Source organism: Seriola lalandi, unplaced genomic scaffold, assembly GCF_002814215.2.
Source record: "Seriola lalandi dorsalis isolate HSWRI2012SDOR001 ecotype SW California unplaced genomic scaffold, Sedor1 jcf7180002054748, whole genome shotgun sequence".
NCBI lineage: Eukaryota > Metazoa > Chordata > Actinopteri > Carangiformes > Carangidae > Seriola > Seriola lalandi.
In genome coordinates this window covers 2,260,047-2,278,399 of record NW_019525301.1, presented here as the reverse complement: position 1 = coordinate 2,278,399, position 18,353 = coordinate 2,260,047, and the positions used below count along the sequence as shown (strand labels likewise).

At 39.8% G+C, this 18,353-nt stretch overlaps 1 protein-coding gene and 1 long non-coding RNA gene across 2 annotated transcripts in view; both read right to left on the bottom strand.

Moving 5' to 3' along the window:
- Nucleotides 1-858: 858 nt before the first annotated feature.
- On the bottom strand, nt 859-3,044 carry LOC147818043 (uncharacterized). The gene is made up of 4 exons (XR_015438370.1): nt 2,736-3,044; nt 2,028-2,097; nt 1,276-1,932; nt 859-1,199 (listed from the first exon to the last, which is right to left on the bottom strand). It is a non-coding gene; the product is annotated as an uncharacterized LOC147818043 (long non-coding RNA).
- A 554-nt stretch (nt 3,045-3,598) lies between these two features.
- Nucleotides 3,599-18,353, bottom strand: part of cdk18 (cyclin dependent kinase 18) — a 57,167-nt gene continuing 42,412 nt past the window's right edge. The window contains exons 7-16 of the mRNA XM_023424752.2: nt 17,729-17,823; nt 17,562-17,624; nt 16,552-16,675; nt 15,825-15,945; nt 12,787-12,884; nt 12,544-12,649; nt 11,841-11,883; nt 11,640-11,730; nt 10,247-10,324; nt 3,599-9,604 (exon numbers count right to left, since the gene is read on the bottom strand). Coding sequence (XP_023280520.1) covers nt 9,570-9,604; nt 10,247-10,324; nt 11,640-11,730; nt 11,841-11,883; nt 12,544-12,649; nt 12,787-12,884; nt 15,825-15,945; nt 16,552-16,675; nt 17,562-17,624; nt 17,729-17,823 — 854 coding nt within the window. The 3' untranslated portion in view covers nt 3,599-9,569. The remainder of the gene's footprint in view (nt 9,605-10,246; nt 10,325-11,639; nt 11,731-11,840; nt 11,884-12,543; nt 12,650-12,786; nt 12,885-15,824; nt 15,946-16,551; nt 16,676-17,561; nt 17,625-17,728; nt 17,824-18,353) is intronic.

The window sequence follows — 18,353 nt, the reverse complement described above, 5'->3', positions numbered from 1 at the left end:
GACTTCAAGTAAAATGATAGCCATTATTTCCCTGTCATCACTGGTCTGGACCTGTTCTTTGATTACTTTGTATTGTCTGTCATGGAGTCACTTGTTGAAGCTTGCTTAGAGACCAATGTCATAATTCATTCAACAAGATTTCAGTTCTTTGATGAAAGGCATTTAATATCTTAAAACTTAATTGATAAATGAAAATTATTCATGACATGATTTTTGATTCTATTTACATTTACATGTAAATATATACTATAATTTGTTGGGTTAAAATCTTTCAAATGTTGTATTAAATGAATTAAACAGTAGTACTGAAATCCTGGTGTGTTTCAGTGTAGACAAGTAGTAAGTCATGATGCTTCTGATGCCCGTAGAGGGCCTAGGTAGGACAACACTTAAGCATTAGACCGCATTGGTATGCACTGATATGTCTAACAGCATTCTGCAGTCAGTGAGTGTTCCTGAGTCATCAAAACCAAACTCACTGGTGGGTGCAGTTGATGTTTTTGGATTGAAGTCCTGACCTGTTTTTTAATTCCTCCTCCTCAAGTTAATGAGGGCTGGTATTAAGGTATAGTTAAGGTATAGTTGGGGAAATCTTTCAAACTTTTTTTCCCCAAAAAATGAATCAATGCACTCCTGTTTAATTAGATGGCCGTTTAATATTCACCTTCTTAAGCACTGAGATGAGTTTTTTTTTTTTTATTACAAAGATAATAAAGATTTTTTTTTCTCATTTGTTTGAAATCATAACCACTTAAAATTTAAAATACAATGCTTGATTTCTGTGTAATGCTTTTGTTCTGTTCTTATGTTCACCTCTTAAATTTAAACCAGTAAAAACCAGTTAAGACTGAGCCGACATTCTATAAGCGTTATATTATTTTATTTTTCAACCAAAAAATGTTTTGTACACATTGTATTAAGTATTGCATGTATAATGTTATGACAGTTCCACCAACAACAAAATACAGCAAAGAAAATGTCAGGAGGTAGTTAGAAACAGACTTTCAGTCATTGTTTTGTAAAAAAAACAACAAAAAAGTGAAAAATGTAAACAAAATCTTATGTGTTTTATAAAACACATAAGACCTCATATGTGGTGGACCTCATATTTGAAAAAGTCTTTGTTGACCTGGGACCATACACAGAAGCTGCTTTGGCCATCCCCATCCCAGAGGACCTCACTGCACAGTTCGAGCGGCCTGAGAAGGAGAAGGAGGAGGTCATATCCTGCTCTGTGTCCCGGTTCTATCATGGTGCAGTCTAAAACCCACGTACTGGCCTGTGGCGTCAGGAAACTCTGCATGGATGCGTAGGACCACACAAGCTGTAATGACGACCCAGATTCTGCAACCAAGGAAGCCCCAGCACCAGCTCACAAAGCTCCTATAGGCTAGATACCTGTACTGACTAAAACAACTGGACAGGGCATTTAGTCTTGCAAACATATCTATGTTGTGTCTCACAATTCTTTTTTTATGGATCCAGTGAATCCTACAGTTTTTTTTTTTTATTATCACTGATTATAAGTCCCTCATTCGATGTAAATAAATGCTTGATTGTTACTAAAGAAATGACTCCTCTGAATTCTTATATTATATGCACACTATCTGTTGATAGAAGAACTTTACAAATCAAAGAGTAGCTAAACTAATTTATTTGAGGGTGTGTTACTCCATTTGCGGTGTGTTATTACCATTGTAAAATTATGTGCACTGTAGTAAAACAGGACTGCCTAACATGTTTTATTTAGATTGAAAATATATGTTTTTACAAAGAAGCAAAGCGTACTGGTGTATTCCTCTCAACCGTAAAGTACTGTAGTCAGCGCGGTACATGTTGCAGGGAGTACACATTGAGGCAGACCGGCTCCAACCCAGGACGGACTACCATACATGGTAAATCTTCCTCGATCTCCCATAGCCGTCTGGTAACCTACAGTGAATTACAAATGGTAAATGCTATGGTTTATTATAAATGTAATGTAATCAAAACCAATTACTGATTAGTTTGTCTAGTGAGAATGCTACCTGTGGTATCTCCTAGCAGCAGATGTTCTCAGCTTCTGTGGGCATGGTTGCACAGTTTCCACAGGAGCACCTGTCCAAAATATAGAGAAAGTGGTAACATTCACCAGAATATAAAGCTTATGAAATTCAAACACTGACAGACAGTGGAGCTAAGGTGGGTAAGAAGTAAGCTTGGCTACATATAAAGCGCATATAACATAGGTAATTTATAACATGTCACTTATTGCATATAATGTGGAGCTTGACAACTGTAGTGTAGAAAACTGCACAGTTTAGTTTTTGACTAAAGATTAATGTTGCTGTCAGACATGTTTATGCTGATTTACAGCTTTCATTGTAATGCACAAAATAAATTTACTACATAAAGGAAGATGTCATGATGAGCATCTCTGCTCAAAACATGGAGAAAAATGAATAAAAATCAAAATGATTTACTTTGTCAGCATCTATTAAAGTATCTGACTAGTACTGACATTGAACACCTGTGGCAGTCCACATACAACAAACATTTTCATAGACTAAAAGTATATCTAAGGAGGCATGACAGATAACTACATTACACAATTCACAACTGCTTATTTACCTCCCAGTAATGACGAGAGCGTAACAGTTAGCATTAGCTACCTAGCTACATGTTAGTAACTGTGTGCCAGCACACATCAACAAACTGAAAATGTAATGTCAAAATATACAAAATTGGTTACCAACCATTCGGAAACGTCCTGCTGCAGTTGTAGAGTTTGAACTTCTTCAGCAGCCTCTTCCTCTGGGTCATGTCGTGTGGTTGAACCAACTCGCTACCGACGGCAGGTCGCCGGTCATGGTCACCGTAAACATTAGAGCATGGTGCCAGAAGCCCAAGCCGCATCCCCTTCCGGAGAGGGGCGTGGTCAGGCACAGCTCATTTGCATTTAAAGCTACAGACACAGAAACAGCCTGTTCTGAACAAGGCTGAAAAAGAGGGGTTTACAGGCATGCTGAAATATAGGATCGGAGTGGATTTTTTAACAAGAAACTTCAAAGACATGTTTTGGGGACCTCTGAGACTTATTTAAACTTGTTGAAAAAGAGCATAATATGTCGCTTTTAAGAGAGATTAATCAGCCTGCAGTCAGCCAAGGAAGACAAACAGTGTTAAAATATAAAGTTGTCATATTGATGGTGGTGACTGACAAGACTTAACATCTGTACAGTATGTTATTCCCGCTCAGGCCAATTGTGACCACAAGCCTCACATTGAGTAACAAGTTACATGAAGTGTATAGGATTGTAATCATGTATTTACCTTGTTTTGAAAATAGAATATAGTAATAAAATGGAATAAAGAAAATTCAGTTCATTTGCTTGGGTTATAGCAGTTTTAGGAGCTACAAGTCAGTGTCCATAAAAACTAAAAACAAAACTGTGCATTGACTTCCTATGATGATGTGATGATGTGTTGTTGCCCAATAGCACCATCTTGTGGCCATCTATGTTATTGTAAATTTGCCATTGTACTGCATACGTCAAGAACAACCTCTTAATAACTATGTAAGTAGCCATAAAAAGAAAAGAGACTTTGAACAGTTGAGTGTTTTCCAGAGTTTTAATAGTTTATATATTCATTAATTAATCAATTATTGAATCAATTTTATGCCAGTTGGCAGTCACAGTACATTCAATTTCTCATTTTATAACCGCGTAGACAAATCACACAAAATATCACATCTCATACAAAATCTAAACTTATCTTTTATAAAACATTTAGACATAATCTGCAGGTCTTTTCTTTATTTTATTTTAAGTGCTCTATTGTTTTTTTTTTTTTTAATACAGCATAAAACTCACTGAGTAAGATGAAAACATCTGTTAAAATACATATATATTATTTCTTTTTCATTACAGTATTTAAAATAGCTTCATTTACCACAACTAAACACAAAGTAATACTTCTGCCACTGAGGGAAGGGAGGGGGAGGTTTGGAAGTGTAACACCCACAGATGTACATCTCTCTGAAGTCCCTGGAGGTTTGCCCTGAATTTCTTTCTTCTCGCTGCTGTAACCTTTACTGGTGATCACTGTCTGCTGATCAAAGGATTGAATGGTCAACACATTATTCTTCCATCAGCTTCATTCACTTTTAGAGGTAGAAAAACTTTCAGCGGCCATTTAACTTTTACTTATACACAAACATAAATCTCCTGACCTTCGCACGTACGACTCTTCAAATCAGTCTGGCGCTTGATTGCTTTAGGGGTTCAGTGCTTGGCTTTAGGGCAGCTGAACACGCCCTGCTTCTAAGGGTCAAACCATCAACACTCTGAATACTAGCCTCTCTACCTCTGGCTTCCCTGAACAGTCTCAAATGTCATTCATTTGCTACTTGATGACCTGTTCAAATCTGTGGATCCAATCAATCTAGAAGTGCTAAATGAAGACCAACTGCTGTAGACTTGCTGAGGACGTTTTGCTGCTCATCTGACAGGCCTCCTCAGTTCAGACTGACTGGTTGGGAGTCAATGAATTCTACTTCCGTAGGGTCGGTATCACATTGAGAGATGTTAAAAGTGAGAGTCATTAAAATCTCTGCACGGTTTGAACACACAGAGAAATAAGGGTTTTGTTTTTGCAGCCAAAGGTACATTTTTCAGAAAAGTTCTGTACTGTACTGTAAGGTACTAAAATGGTCCTTAGGGTGATAACTGTGGATCTTTGTTTAATTTTAGAGGTACAAAATCATTGCTGACAGCGAAGGGTACATAATGGTTCTTTTAACAAGATTAAGGTACAGACAGATGATGCTGCAAATCAGTGATAACACAATCTTGCTTTAAATAGATAATTGGGTTTGTTGCAATAAAATAGGCAACAATTTCCATTCAATTCAATTTCCATTTGTGTGTGAAACCTAAATGAAATTTTGCTTGGTTGAACTCAGTGATTAGAGCATGGCTCCTAATCTTATGTCGTATGCTTCATCTTAATGTTGAAAAGCATTTTTTAAAGGACAAATCATTGTTCTATCATAACAATACATGAAATGCACTGAAAATGGATTAGTTTACATATAAAATGTTGACTTTGATAAAAGATGTAAACTAATTGTCAGTTTTTAAAATAAATTTTGGTCAGTAACTGTAAATGTTTTTGTCTGTGAACTTAGGCAGATGTTTTTGCTTCATAAAGGTACCAAATGAAATACTGCTTGAGCTGTACCTCATAAGGTATCACTTCTGGGGGCACCTCGGTGGCTCACCTGGTAGAGCACGTATTACATGGGTTTAGTCTTAACTGCAGCGGCCATGGGTTCAAGTCTGACCTATGACCCTTTGTTGTATGTCATTCCCTGTCTTTCACTGCACCTATCAAAATACAGTCAGAAATAACAGACATAAAAAATAATAAGGTACCACTTCTGTTCCTTTCCAGTGGGTATATTTTTGTACCAGGACATAAAGGTACATTTCTGTCACTAGGGGTACAGAAATGCACTGAACTGAGCACTGAGTACTGAACTGCGCTGTCATCTCGGGCACTGTGACACAGCGGTAAATGAGCAGGCTGTTGTAGAAGGAGAAGGCAAGGGAAGTGATGCTCTTCTCCTGTGGATGTGATGGTTCTAAAACTTTTATAGTGGCTGTATGTTGCCACTGTGCAGGCTGCACATGTGTTCTTATTGATTTCTGGTGATAGAGTCAGGGGTAGAAATCATCACCATAGAGGCACTTCAGTTGGCATGGCTACAGACCGCAATGTTTCAGATTTTGGAAGGCATGTGCTAGATCTGCAACTACATAACTGCAGAGGTTTGTATGCACGTGCATTTGCAGAGCCGAGCATACGAAGGATGTTATGGGGGCAAGGTTTGCTTGCAAGGATGTAGTTCGTAAAAAGTGTCCAACCATGTCTAGAGGCAAAAGTGTTCATAAACAGCCACACTTGAAGGCAAGGTGAAAAGCCTGCCATCATACAGATGAGTGAAACATGATGAATTGTACAACTGGTGATAACGACATATGCTTCTGTAGTCTTTCCTCAAAGGCTTCCATGGCATTGCACTTGGTTGTACACAATGAGTGATTCAAGTTGTGTGAAGAATAGAAAAAACTCTGTGAAGTGAGTGTGTTTGTCAGATCGTCTGTTGTTTCAGAATATTGTCGCCCAAATCTGGTGTTGTAAAGGTGAAGGGTGAGGGGGTTTTAAATGTTGTCTGATGATCTGACAAGCACTTTGGCCAAATGGCATTCATGTGAAAGTTGTTGAGCTGCCACAGTACATAGTACACTTGAACAGTAGTAGTTTAAAGATTATCACATCTGGTCTTGTTAAAAAGGATCACCCTTTCATTGTGGTTTTGAGTGTGGCCACTCAGAACAACTAACAACTAACAACTAACAACAACTAAACCCCTTTGGCCATAAAAACGAGTTCTTTTCTAGCATAACCCGGTTCTTAAGACTTATTACAGTCACAAAAGTCAAGGTGTGAATGCGTCATCAACTGCATGGGAAGGGAAGTCAAGACAGCATAGCAAGTACTTGACCCCTTTGTTGAGCGATGGTAGCTACAGTGTCATCTCGTCCTTTGTAGAGTGCTGAGTCTTGTCCTACAGGAAGTGGCCCTCCACAATGACCTTAACAATTCTCAATGTGTGAATGACCCTACAGTGGTTTAATGCCTGGGAAGGGGTCTGTATGCTGCAGTCTGAGTTCTTGTAGGATCATCTAACAGCATAATTTAGTAAGCAGGATTTCAACTTCTCTTTAAAGCTTTCTTTTTCCATTCTTCACAAAACTACAGCTTTCAAGGAGAGTCCGTCCTCCATTATCCACAACAGTAATAAACAAAATTGTTTGAGGCTAACTTCAGCCTGGACTCCCCATGAATTAGTCACAACTGAATGTCTTCAAATGTCTTAAAAAATCTACAGCAGTAGCTTTTCACATAGCATTTCTTATGACCTGCATTACTCCTAATATTCACACACATACTATGGATCGAATCATGATTATATACAAAGGAAATAGTCCATGACCAGTCCACCATTTATATTACTACATCAAATTATAAAACATGTTTGGTCCACTCAAGAAATAAGCAAACAAATGCAACTTCATATCTGTAAGTCTGCTGAAAAGCACAGCACAATTTTAGTGACTGGAAGAATGATGGTGATAGAGAACCACTATTGTATTCCATACAGACTTATAGTGTCTCTTTCATATTGCACCGTTAACTTAACAGACATTGATCATGCCCCACAGGCTGGGCCCAGCCCCTTGTCATTGGTTTACATTACGACCACTCCCCAGAGCTGGACACAGAGGGAAAGGGTGGAGACAGAGTTAGGGCAGATTAAGCAGAGAGGAGAGTGTATTCTTGCCATAAGCCACCATCACCATCATCTAGGGCATATGCATAACCTCTGGGCTCAATCATCCCAATAAGTCAGAAAATAACTGAGAGGGGCAAGTTTTTACATTTTTTACATTTGTGTCTGTTAACAGCTGAGTGGAATTTTTACTATATGTATTTTTTCACACTGGCTTTTGTGGATCTACAGCTGAAAGCAGCTTCCCGGCAACAGGTCTAATAGAGCTGAGCAAAACATAAGGGATAATGGTTACTCCTACTGAGAGTAAGTTGCTACGAGAAAGTACTTGCAGAACACACTTTCCCACACTTTTAGTGGTGTAAGTTTAAAGGGTTTTGGTGCAATATGGGGTCATATTTTGAAAACGTGTTAGGTAAGACACAAAGGGAAGGGAGCAGGCTTCAGAGGACACTTTTGGTTTGTGCAAATAGGAGACTAAGAAATACATACACTCATAGTGAGTTATTTACAGACACAAAGCAAATGCCTCCTAACACATTGGCTACACTAGATCAAATATAGATTCTTCACAAGCCAAAATATCATGCACAGTTTACTAAGGCAACTTCAAAAACTGGAGTGAAAGTCAGCTGTTAACACTGTATGGAACAAAAAAAAACCCCACACTGCGCTGAAACACGGGGCCACTGTAGCAAGGCAAATCTGTCGACATGAATCCATTGAAGTTATATATTCATGAAGCAGTCAGATTCTATGGTAGGTTAAATGTTTGCCTCATGTGAGGAGAGGTACCGTAGATGAACAGTGTGTTGCTACTATTTCAATGTCTGGAGTATTTGTGTATTTACAACTTCAAGACTGTCAGGTCACATCACATAAACCCATAGCTGCCATACTGGGGGAACCTTCTGACATTTCATCACAGATAAATCTGATTTAGTTTAAATTGCGCCAGATTATGAGCTAGCTATCATATCCAGGTAGCTAACCATTGTAAGCTAACGCATTTGTGCATTAGCTTACATACAGTATGAGGTTGAACCTTTATTGTTTGTTTGAGAGGTCTGCAGGCTAATGATTACATTTCTCTCTGTAATTAGCCTGTTAGTTCCTAAAGAGTTTAATGTGCTCTCTCTTTGTAAAGATACACACCCTGAGTTTGTTACACAGCTAGCGCCTAATACCACAAATGAGGCATTTTATGAGCTAATTCCAGTATACCAGATTCATTATGTTTAAATTTGACTTATGAATTTCTCTATCAGATGTTTATTCCTTATAACACAAAGAAGGCTTTGAAACACCATTTAGATATTCATGCTGAGAAATAAAAATGTACATAAAGCCCACGTGAACAGTTCAGGGAACATTAAATTACCAGAACCAGCAAATCCCAGAATGCCACTGTTGAATGCTGTTAAATTTGGAGGCACCGCTGGATGCTAAAGCAAAAATCAGAGAGTGTATCTTTGAGCTACATCTTGGTGTTTTGGTTTAGAGATGCGCCTAAATATTATCAAGACAAAACAATTAGCAAAATTTGAAAATGAAAAAAAAAAAAACCTCATTAGATTTTATGTAAAACTGAAGCGACCTCCGTTCACACCACAACCCTCCTCTTTGTTTGTCTCTGTGGTGTTTGTGTCAGGCAATACTTCTGCACACCTGCACCTGTCTGATGGTTCCAGATGTGGTAGCTACCTTAGATGGCCAGAGCTCTGGCTGAGCTCTGAATAGAAATGATACATGGTGGTAGTATGTCAAGCAGTTTTATTGAGTGGCCCAATTTTTTGTTCTTGGGTTAAAATGTATGTGTGTGTCAGCAGGATACTTTAATCTCTGGTGTCTCTGGTGCAACTGAGTAATGGCAGCATGTTCATTGTCGCTGATTGTGCAAATGTGTGCAAATATATGTGTGTGTGTGTGTGTGTGTGTGTGTGTGTGTGTGTGTGCGTAGGGAGAGTGTGTCTCAGCTCAGACAAAGTGCAGTACACCTTTATTTCCACAAACCCTGTGTGTCTCCACGGTCAGCTGCCATGGGAATGAGTGAGTGCACATGAGTGTGTGTGTGTGTGTGTGTAGGTGCGGCATGCTTGTGAATGTGCTGAGCTGTGTTAGCCTTTGTGCTGTGGTCCGGAAAGGCAGCTCCTCTTTTCTATGTGTGTGTGTGTGTGTGTGTGTGTGTGTGTGTGTGTGTGTGTGTCTCTGTTCCTCCTCTGTGCGACCTCTAGAAGATGCTTTGTCTCCGGTTCTTCCCTCGACCTGAGAGAGAGAGAGACAAAGCAAGATATCACTTCCTCTAAAATGGTGATAATTCATTGTTAACAAGCAGCAATTTTTTCCTCATGTTACCGATATCAGTTTGATGCTACTTGCTAAATATTCGAAGTATTGCTTTAAATGAGCCTACACAGGTGAAAATAAAGCCATGGGGAGATTTATTAAGTGTATGAAGAGCTTATTAGAGTGAAAATTGAATATGTAAACAACTCCTTGTTTATTTTCATAGTTTTCCCGTTCCTGTGAGACTCCTGTCTGTGGTATTTTATTTGTGTCCGAGTAAACAAACTGCGCTGGTTTCTTGCAGAGTTTAGCCAATTAGCAAAGTACCTCTGCTGACACTTTAGCATTTCAGATTGTTGTGGTCAGGAGCAATGCTGTTCCCATAGCTATCATTAGAGACTCACACTTGCTTTGAAACTTTTGTCAGTCTTACATGTAGACAAAACTAAACTCTATGAGAAACTAAGGAAAAAGAAATCTCTTCTCATTAGGAGTTTGAAAGCTGTACACACATAATGTGCGGAACAAAGTCCATGTGCAGGACTGTTATAACTGTGAAGAAATGAGCGGCGACCAGTGACTTGACCAAAGTTTGTGGTGAAGTCATGTCATGTTCTTTACCCAAAGGCTGGAACACGGAGCTGCGGTGGCCCGGGTCCTTCTGGAGCTGCACCTCTCTGAGGGAAAACACTGAGGCAGCTGAAACAAAGAGACGAGAGAGGACAGACGAGCACAGACACAAGTCTTTGTATGTTGCCTCTAATTGGAAACGAGACATGCGCTTAAAACAACCCCCCTTATCATACAACCCAGAGGTTCCAACCTGACATGCAAACTTTAAGACAAATGCACAAATGTGATTACTAATGTGTTGTTGAAAACAAAAATGTATAGTTCCACTCTAACTATGTTTATGCTGTAATGTGTAGATGTTACTTTGAAATTCTGCTATAAGTCGGCAAACCTTTTGTTGCTGTTCACACTTCTCTAACATTATCACACAAGGTTAAATGTTTAAAAGAGTAAACAGTCGTTTGCAGGGTAAAGATTATTAAACTGTACATTATGCAAGAAAAGTAACTGAATGCAGGTAAAGCAGCTGTGGAACACAATCAGTTGCTTACTTGTACTGTGTTAATATACATCTGCTTTCAAAAAGACAAGATCAAACAGAACATATTTTACCCTGATACCAAGCCAGAGTATTCAAAATTTAACTGCTGCGTTGCAAACTTACATTACACAGTGCAGTGACAGATTCTGCTCTTTGCTTTACGGATTGTCATTTATATTTGTGCACATCAGAGGTGCTGGAACTAGATCTGGAAACTGTGGCGATTACATCAGAAATCACCTGAGCACAGACAGTAACATCTTATAGAGCAGACAAACCCGTGCAACATCGTCGTGGTGGGTGTGACACAAGCTAGCGACCTTTTGCAAACGTTATCATCAACCAAAAACATTCTCCAACAATTGAACTGACTTTGTGCCATGCACCACTTCATGTTTGATCAGTCCCATATCATCTTGAATGATGTGCTTACATCCCATAGAAAAAGAATAGGGGCTAAATTTGCGTCACTTTGGTCAGAAGTTTAATTCGGTAAAACCCCACAGCTTCTAAACAGCGTGTTCTGTCCTTCTGAACTGAGCAATTGTGTAAAATGACCAAAAAGCACAGGATTCAAGTATGATTTTTAGAAAAGGCCACTGCTGGGATGGAAAATTAACACATTTACCGGAGAAGTGCAGTCTGCTTTTCACAGTCGGAGCTGCCAAGAACTGTGGACCTCAAAAACACTTGAGAGGTTTTTATAGAGTGTGTACAGTGTGTAGTGAGTGTGTGTGTGTGTGTGTAGGTGCGGCATGCTTGTGAATGTGCTGAACTGTGTTAGCCTTTGTGCTGTGGTCCGGAAAGGCAGCTCCTCTTTTCTATGTGTGTGTGTGTGTGTGTGTGTGTGTGTGTGTGTGTGTGTGTGTGTGTGTGTGTGCGCGTGTGCGTGTGTCTTACTGTCTGCCAAATTGTGTATGTTATCCCCCAGACTCAGGAAGTAGGGGTGTCGTAGAGCGCCTTCAGATGAGATTCTGCTCCTGGTGTCGTACTGCAATCATAATACAAAAAGCAGCTGATTAGTCAGACTGTCTGTGAAATAAATTATAAGGTCTGTCTCAAATCCATGTGTGTGAAGGTGATTGAGCTTTTGTCTCATACCAGCAGCAGAGCAGACAGCAGGTCAATCCCCTCTGTGTCCAACCTGATGGACACAAAGGAAAAACTTCAGCTTGTACTGTGATTCTCCAGGAAAGAATAAATCTGATACTGATAACATAACAAGAATAATCTGAAGAATGCTATCCTACAACAAATATTGTGACAAAAAACAACAAAGTATAAAACTCAACACACTAATATAAATAAAAATGCAATGGTACAATAATAATCTCTTTAGTCCTGTTGACATTAATCTCCAGAATTAGAGTTTCTATTTTTGGACCTGAGCTCATGTTTGGGATAAATACAGAACTTCACTTCAGCAGTCTGTTAAACTAAGGGCACTATAAAGTAGCTCAAAATTAGCCCTTTAACTTTTTACCTGTAGTATATTTCAATGCTAATATTTTTGTACCTTTACTCAAGTAGTATTTTGAATTTGCAGTGCAGTGTATTTATGTATATGTAGAGTACTTCCACAACTGGCCAACATGCCAAACTAAGGTGGTGAACATGGTAAACATACTTTATACATCAGCATGTTAGTATTGTCACTGTGAGCATGTTAGCATTCCAACATTAGCATTTAGTTGTGTGCAAGTTGAGCCTAACAGAGCAGCTAGCATGGCTGCAGACTCTCACTCTTGAGTTTTTCCTTCACTCCCCCCTCAGCTGAACAGACAGTGAGATTTGTTAGCGATACCTGGGCACATGGTTGATGAGAGCTTGAGGTTTGTACTGAGGGAAGAGGTAGGACCCAAACTCCTCATTACTGCTGATACCAGACCAAGTCTCTTCCGTTGGAGTGCCTGACAGACAAAGAACAAAGGAAATACGTGGTCATCTACTCTCTCAGGACGCTGAGACTTACAATACTTATTCTGACATCATACATCACTTTTTAGTGTGGCCTGTAAGATATTGTTATATGTTGTTGTTCTTTTACCCATGAGCCTGTAAATGAGATGTAGCTCCTCCTTCACAGTGGCACCCGGAAACATGGGACGACCTGTTGCCATCTCATACAGGATACAGCCCACGCCCCTGGAAGAAGAGGTGGGAGATGAAGTCCTACATATTGAAACTGTACATGAGGCCCCGTTCAACAAACACACCACGCTTCAAAGTGTTGCCGATCATAAGTGCAAACACGTATGGTGTGAGTGGTCACACTGCAGTCTTTTGTTCCACCCAGGGTGGCGTGTTGAGGAGGTGCCGTGTGGCCTGATGAGAGGATACGTAGCTAGGTGAACTCATAAAAGGCTGTCGTGTTGCTAGACAGCCACGGTTTTCTCACCATGGCAAACTGCTATTGAGCAGAAACACATGAATAGAGCGAATGGAGATGAATTACGCTTCATTGTGTGACTAGTGACTCACCTCTCTGCTAACAACTTGGGTGATTTTAATAGATATGCATGATTCCTGGAAATCCTGGACTATCCTCAAGCTGTTAGATATCTATTTAATTCACCAAGTAACAGCATCTTCCAGTACCAGGGCTGGGACGGGTGTTGAGGACCCTGTGTGCTTTGGGTCGCCCTGTTGCTCTGTTCAGATCCAGGCTGAGGCTACATGGCACCGCCTGTGTGTGTAAATATTAGGGGTGGGCGGATCAATACTTAAAGTATCAGCGCTAATACCAATAAATCTCATTTTGAGTTTTGATACTAGCGTCATTGGGATCAATGCCAAAGCAAACTGAGCCCCCGCACATCAGATGATGTTCTGGGCACATCAAGTTTGTTTATTGCATCTGGTTTTTGCTTCTCTGCTGCTGTTGTGTGCAGCGATCACAGAATTCACACAACATGAATGTATTTACCATTAAAACTGTCCTGCATTTTAACACAAATATCATTAACAGACAAAAGTAAAAACTAAGTCCTGATGTTTGGCAACTTAATGAAAATATATTCACAAGTACCCGATGACAAATTCACCTCATAACAGTGATACACTGCTCTCTTCTACATGAGTCTATTAGCTGCTTAAGTAAGAAAATAAAGGTATTGGTGTGGCTATCAATATTTGTGATTCCATATTCAGTATCATATCAAAATCACATTGTGTAGCTCAACCCTGAGAAAAATGAGATAATCGCAGTTAAAGTTGTTGTAGCTTATTGACTTTATACAAATGGCCACAATTACCTCTGATCAAAGACTGTTACACTACATAAGACAGTCCTTAAAGATCCCCCCAAACATGTTTTAAGACATATAAAATGACTATGCTTTGAGTCTGATCTGCTTTATTCCACTAAGAGTTAAATGAACTGGTCAAACTTTTCTTAAAATTACATCTGCTGCTAATCACTCATTGAAAAATCCAGACTCCATGAATATGCAAATATCTTTTCTTTCAAATGTTTTACTGTTGAACACAAGATGTCTCCTACTTCACTGAAAAGTCCATTCACAGTGTATGTGCGCTGTAAGTTTCCACACTGCATATGTACGGTGGCCCTGAGAGCTCAACGCACTGTAACTTGGAGAAACAGACAAAACAAAAGCAAATTCAGAAAACATCTTCATTAATTTGCCAACACATGCGCTTCAAATACTTACAACACAATCAAATACAGAAATGCGCTGCAAGTAGCACAGACCCTGGCTGGGACACTTCTGAAGTTAAAAGCATTGGTCAATAACGGTGCATGGATTATATGTATTAGGTTAGATGTGTAACAAGATCGTTCGATGTGCGGCAGTTTGGATCACTCTTGATAAGACGAGATTAACTTTTGAAGCAGCAGTTTTACTTCCCTCCGCATTTCGCCCGCTTCACAAAAACACAACTTCCTGTCTCCAAGTCGCACCTCGCTAAACTAACCAACCAGAGGCGAGGAGGACTGAGGTAAATAAGAGGAAAACTACAGAGATGGATTCAGGAGGTTACCATGACTGTTTTAAAAGATGCAGATGTAAATATTTAAACTTGTAAATAATAATGGTAGTTTCACATGTTAAACTCGGCAAAGAGAAACTTTCCTCCTTCAGCAGATCAATATGAAAACACCCCTCTAATGTCACATCGGTCTGATCAGTGAAACTAAAACATCAAGTAATGATAAGAAAAGTTACTGAGCAGCTCATAGAATTTGTTTTTGGAAGAATCTTGAAAAAACACATACTTATCAGATGGCAGTCAGACTAATGAGATGGGAAAAACTACATCACATTTGATGCGCGGACCACAGGCAGGGAGGACCCAAACACAGCAGGCAGATACAGTGAGGAGACCTTAATGACATGATGATGAAGACTTACAGGGAAACACACAGACGGGCAGAGAGGTAGAGGAATGAGAATACACTATAATCTGGGGGGAGCAGGTAAAACAGGTACATTTAAATACTAGCTGGATAACTGGGAAACTGAGAACAGGTGTGTGGGTGGGCTTGGATGTCAGGTAACGGGGACAGGAGGGAAAATCTGAGGGTATCTGGTGGATGAATGAGGAATGACAGTTGAGAAGATTCCTCTGGGGGGATTTGCTTTGACCAAGGAAGGTTTCTTCCTTTCCTATGTCACTTTGCACCCACCTAATGTTGTTTTTCCCACCTTATACGTTGCTAAAGACGACGAACATGGCGATGGAGGACCCTGACCTATATGGTGTCTTATATATTTTACGTATTTTAAGTGAACCAGGCACACAATTGTTTGAAATCCTCAGCCTTACATTCAGATGAGCTTGAATTAGTTCCAGAGAGTCAGCCTTGCTCAACACAAATATGAAAATCTACACAATACATACAGTAACTGTTGCATCCCATTTAAACCTACAGAACGAGCTGCATGTTGTATAATATCTTACTATCTCCATTTAGGCTTTCAAGGCCTCAGCTCTCACTTTTGAGATGCTCAGTCACAGGACATAGTGAGTCGTCGCAGTGCAGTATGTGCACCAATGTGAGCAGATGTTCATTGTGGCACTGGGGCTCGGTGCACTGTGATCAAATATCCATGTGCTACTCACCACATGTCGATGGGTGTGGAGTATTCTGTAGAGCCCAGCAGCACGTCAGGGGGCCTGTACCACAGAGTTACCACCTCATTGGAGTAGGTTTTAGTGGGGACGGACTTGGCCCTGGCCAGACCTGAACAACACAGGGTTTAAGGTTGCGAAACCTTAGTAACAGCAGAACGGCAGAATTGTGCAAATATTCTTTCACTCTCACTATCTTTGTACCAAGATTCCCTTGAAATGACAAGTATTATGTGTCAGTACAGGTGTAATACAAAACATTATTTGCATTAAATATCAAGTGTATCAGTGCAGACACACATCATAGCATCTTAGCCTTAACCTTTACACACTGTGTTGGCATAGAGTTCACTACAGATCAGTGTCACCAAAGAAAAATGTTGGAATAGTCCCTCTATCGGCTCATTTGCTGCGTTTAGTTAAAATTAAACAGCCAAGGAATTTTGGTGGGTTTATCTTCCAGCACAAAACTGAAAAAACTCAGAGTGAGAGAGGCGCACAGTTGCTAGGATACAGGAAGTAAAGGTGCTAAAGTAATCAAGAGAGAAGATCTCAGAGTGGCAGTAAAATATAACTAGAAAGCGATTGTGGCAGGAAACAAGTTTCTACAACCACATTTGCATTTTATATATATATATATATATATATATATATATATATATATAGAGAGAGAGAGAGAGAGAGAGAGAGAGAGAGAGAGAGTGTGCTGTTTTCCTACCAAAGTCAGCTAGTTTAAGCTCGCCCTTATCGTTGATGAGCAGGTTCTGAGGCTTTAGGTCTCTGTGGAGGATTTTCCTCTTGTGGCAGTAGGACAGACCACGCAGCAGCTGGAACATGAAGATCTGTAGGAAAATGAACCAAACAACGTGAACCAAAAAAAGAAAAAAACAGTCATATTGAAATATATTGCTGTTTATTTACAATATTTTGTATATTTTTAACATTAAATAAGTTTTTGTCATTTTCAACTTTCAGGGCATCAGTAAGTGATGTCAAAAGACCTTCTGCATTAATATTTCAGCTGCTTAGCCCTGTAACGTTGGTAATCTTAAAGTGGCAATCTCATAGATTTTCATTTAGATAAATTAAATGTGAGTCATCTATTGCACTGACTTGACACTGACTTGTGATTGAGCCTATAGCCCACTGATGTTCCTGGAAAAGGTTAAGTTGCTGCTAATACAAACTGAACATTTAAAAGCATTTAACGGGTAAAACACGAGCTGGCTTTTATAAAAGAGTAACAGAAGGAGTAGCAGCCACAGTGAGTTGTTAGATGAAGAACTGCACACCCCCAACTTCTCAGCTAGGTAATCAAAACCTTTCACTGTGCACTGCTGTTCGCAGTCTCATGCTGTGTGCAGCATAAAGTCAGACCACGGTTGCCCACAGAATGATAGACAAAGGTCAAACATTGCATGACTTCTTTATTACAACAACAATTGTTTGTATTGCTGTCGCCAGAATTCTTTGACCTGTTGTATTACACCACTAGTATCTACAGGTGTCGCCAAATCAGCAAAGACTGAAATCTTCAAGATTGCCACTTTAATGTAATAGCATAAAATAACATTGTCTATCTATCTATCTATCTATCTATCTATCTATCTATCTATCTATCTATCTATCTATCCAATACTTGTCCCTGTCTGTCTTTGGTATGTGGTTGGTTGCGTCACTGACATCTGATGCAGCTGCTGTTGACTCACTTCCTTGTGTGTGGCTCACCTTGACGTTGTACATGCTCATGAGATTCCCGCAGTTGTCCAAATACTGTTTAAGGTCACTATCCTGGAAGACAAAAGCTACAGTATTCACTGTCAGATCTATCCATATTGCACTTTTGTATTTGAGGCCGACAGCTTCAGAACGCCTGGTTACTGCAGTGTACTCACAAGATACTCAAACACCAGTGTGAGGCAGCGGTCGGTGTGGATGATGTCGTGCAGCGTGACGATGTTGGCGTGCTTCAGGTTCTTCAGTAGAGATACTGTGTGGACAAAGGAAGTAGACGAAAGTCGCAAAAGCCTCTCCAACAGTAGAAACAAGTCCAATAGAAACTACAACAAAACAATCTTCTAACGCCTGCTGCTCTGACAGCAGCTTAGCTATTATTTAAGGTTTAGGATAAACTTGTGTAGTCTGGAACAAAATCATGTGGATCATGTGGTCAATAAACCCAGCTGCTGTGTCCCGAAGAGATCACCTAAACTCCACTATAGAGGACATCGTATCTGAGGTTTAACATAACCCAAATGCAGATCTGGATTAACTGAGGTTTAAAGGAGCTATTTGTACGTCTTTCTATTGTTACATTGCCAACGTTAGCATTAACAGCTAGTTCAGCATCAAACTTCATTCCTATACTCGCCATCAGCTGTCCTATTGTTTTGCTTCTTTTTCTATCACTGCTTTTCTTCTACTGAAGTTAGCATGCTAACCAGCTAGCTTGGGTCTGGTCGGCCCGTCTCGTCACTTTCCAATGTAATTCCAACTGAGTCTCTGTAGCGCCCAGCCTAT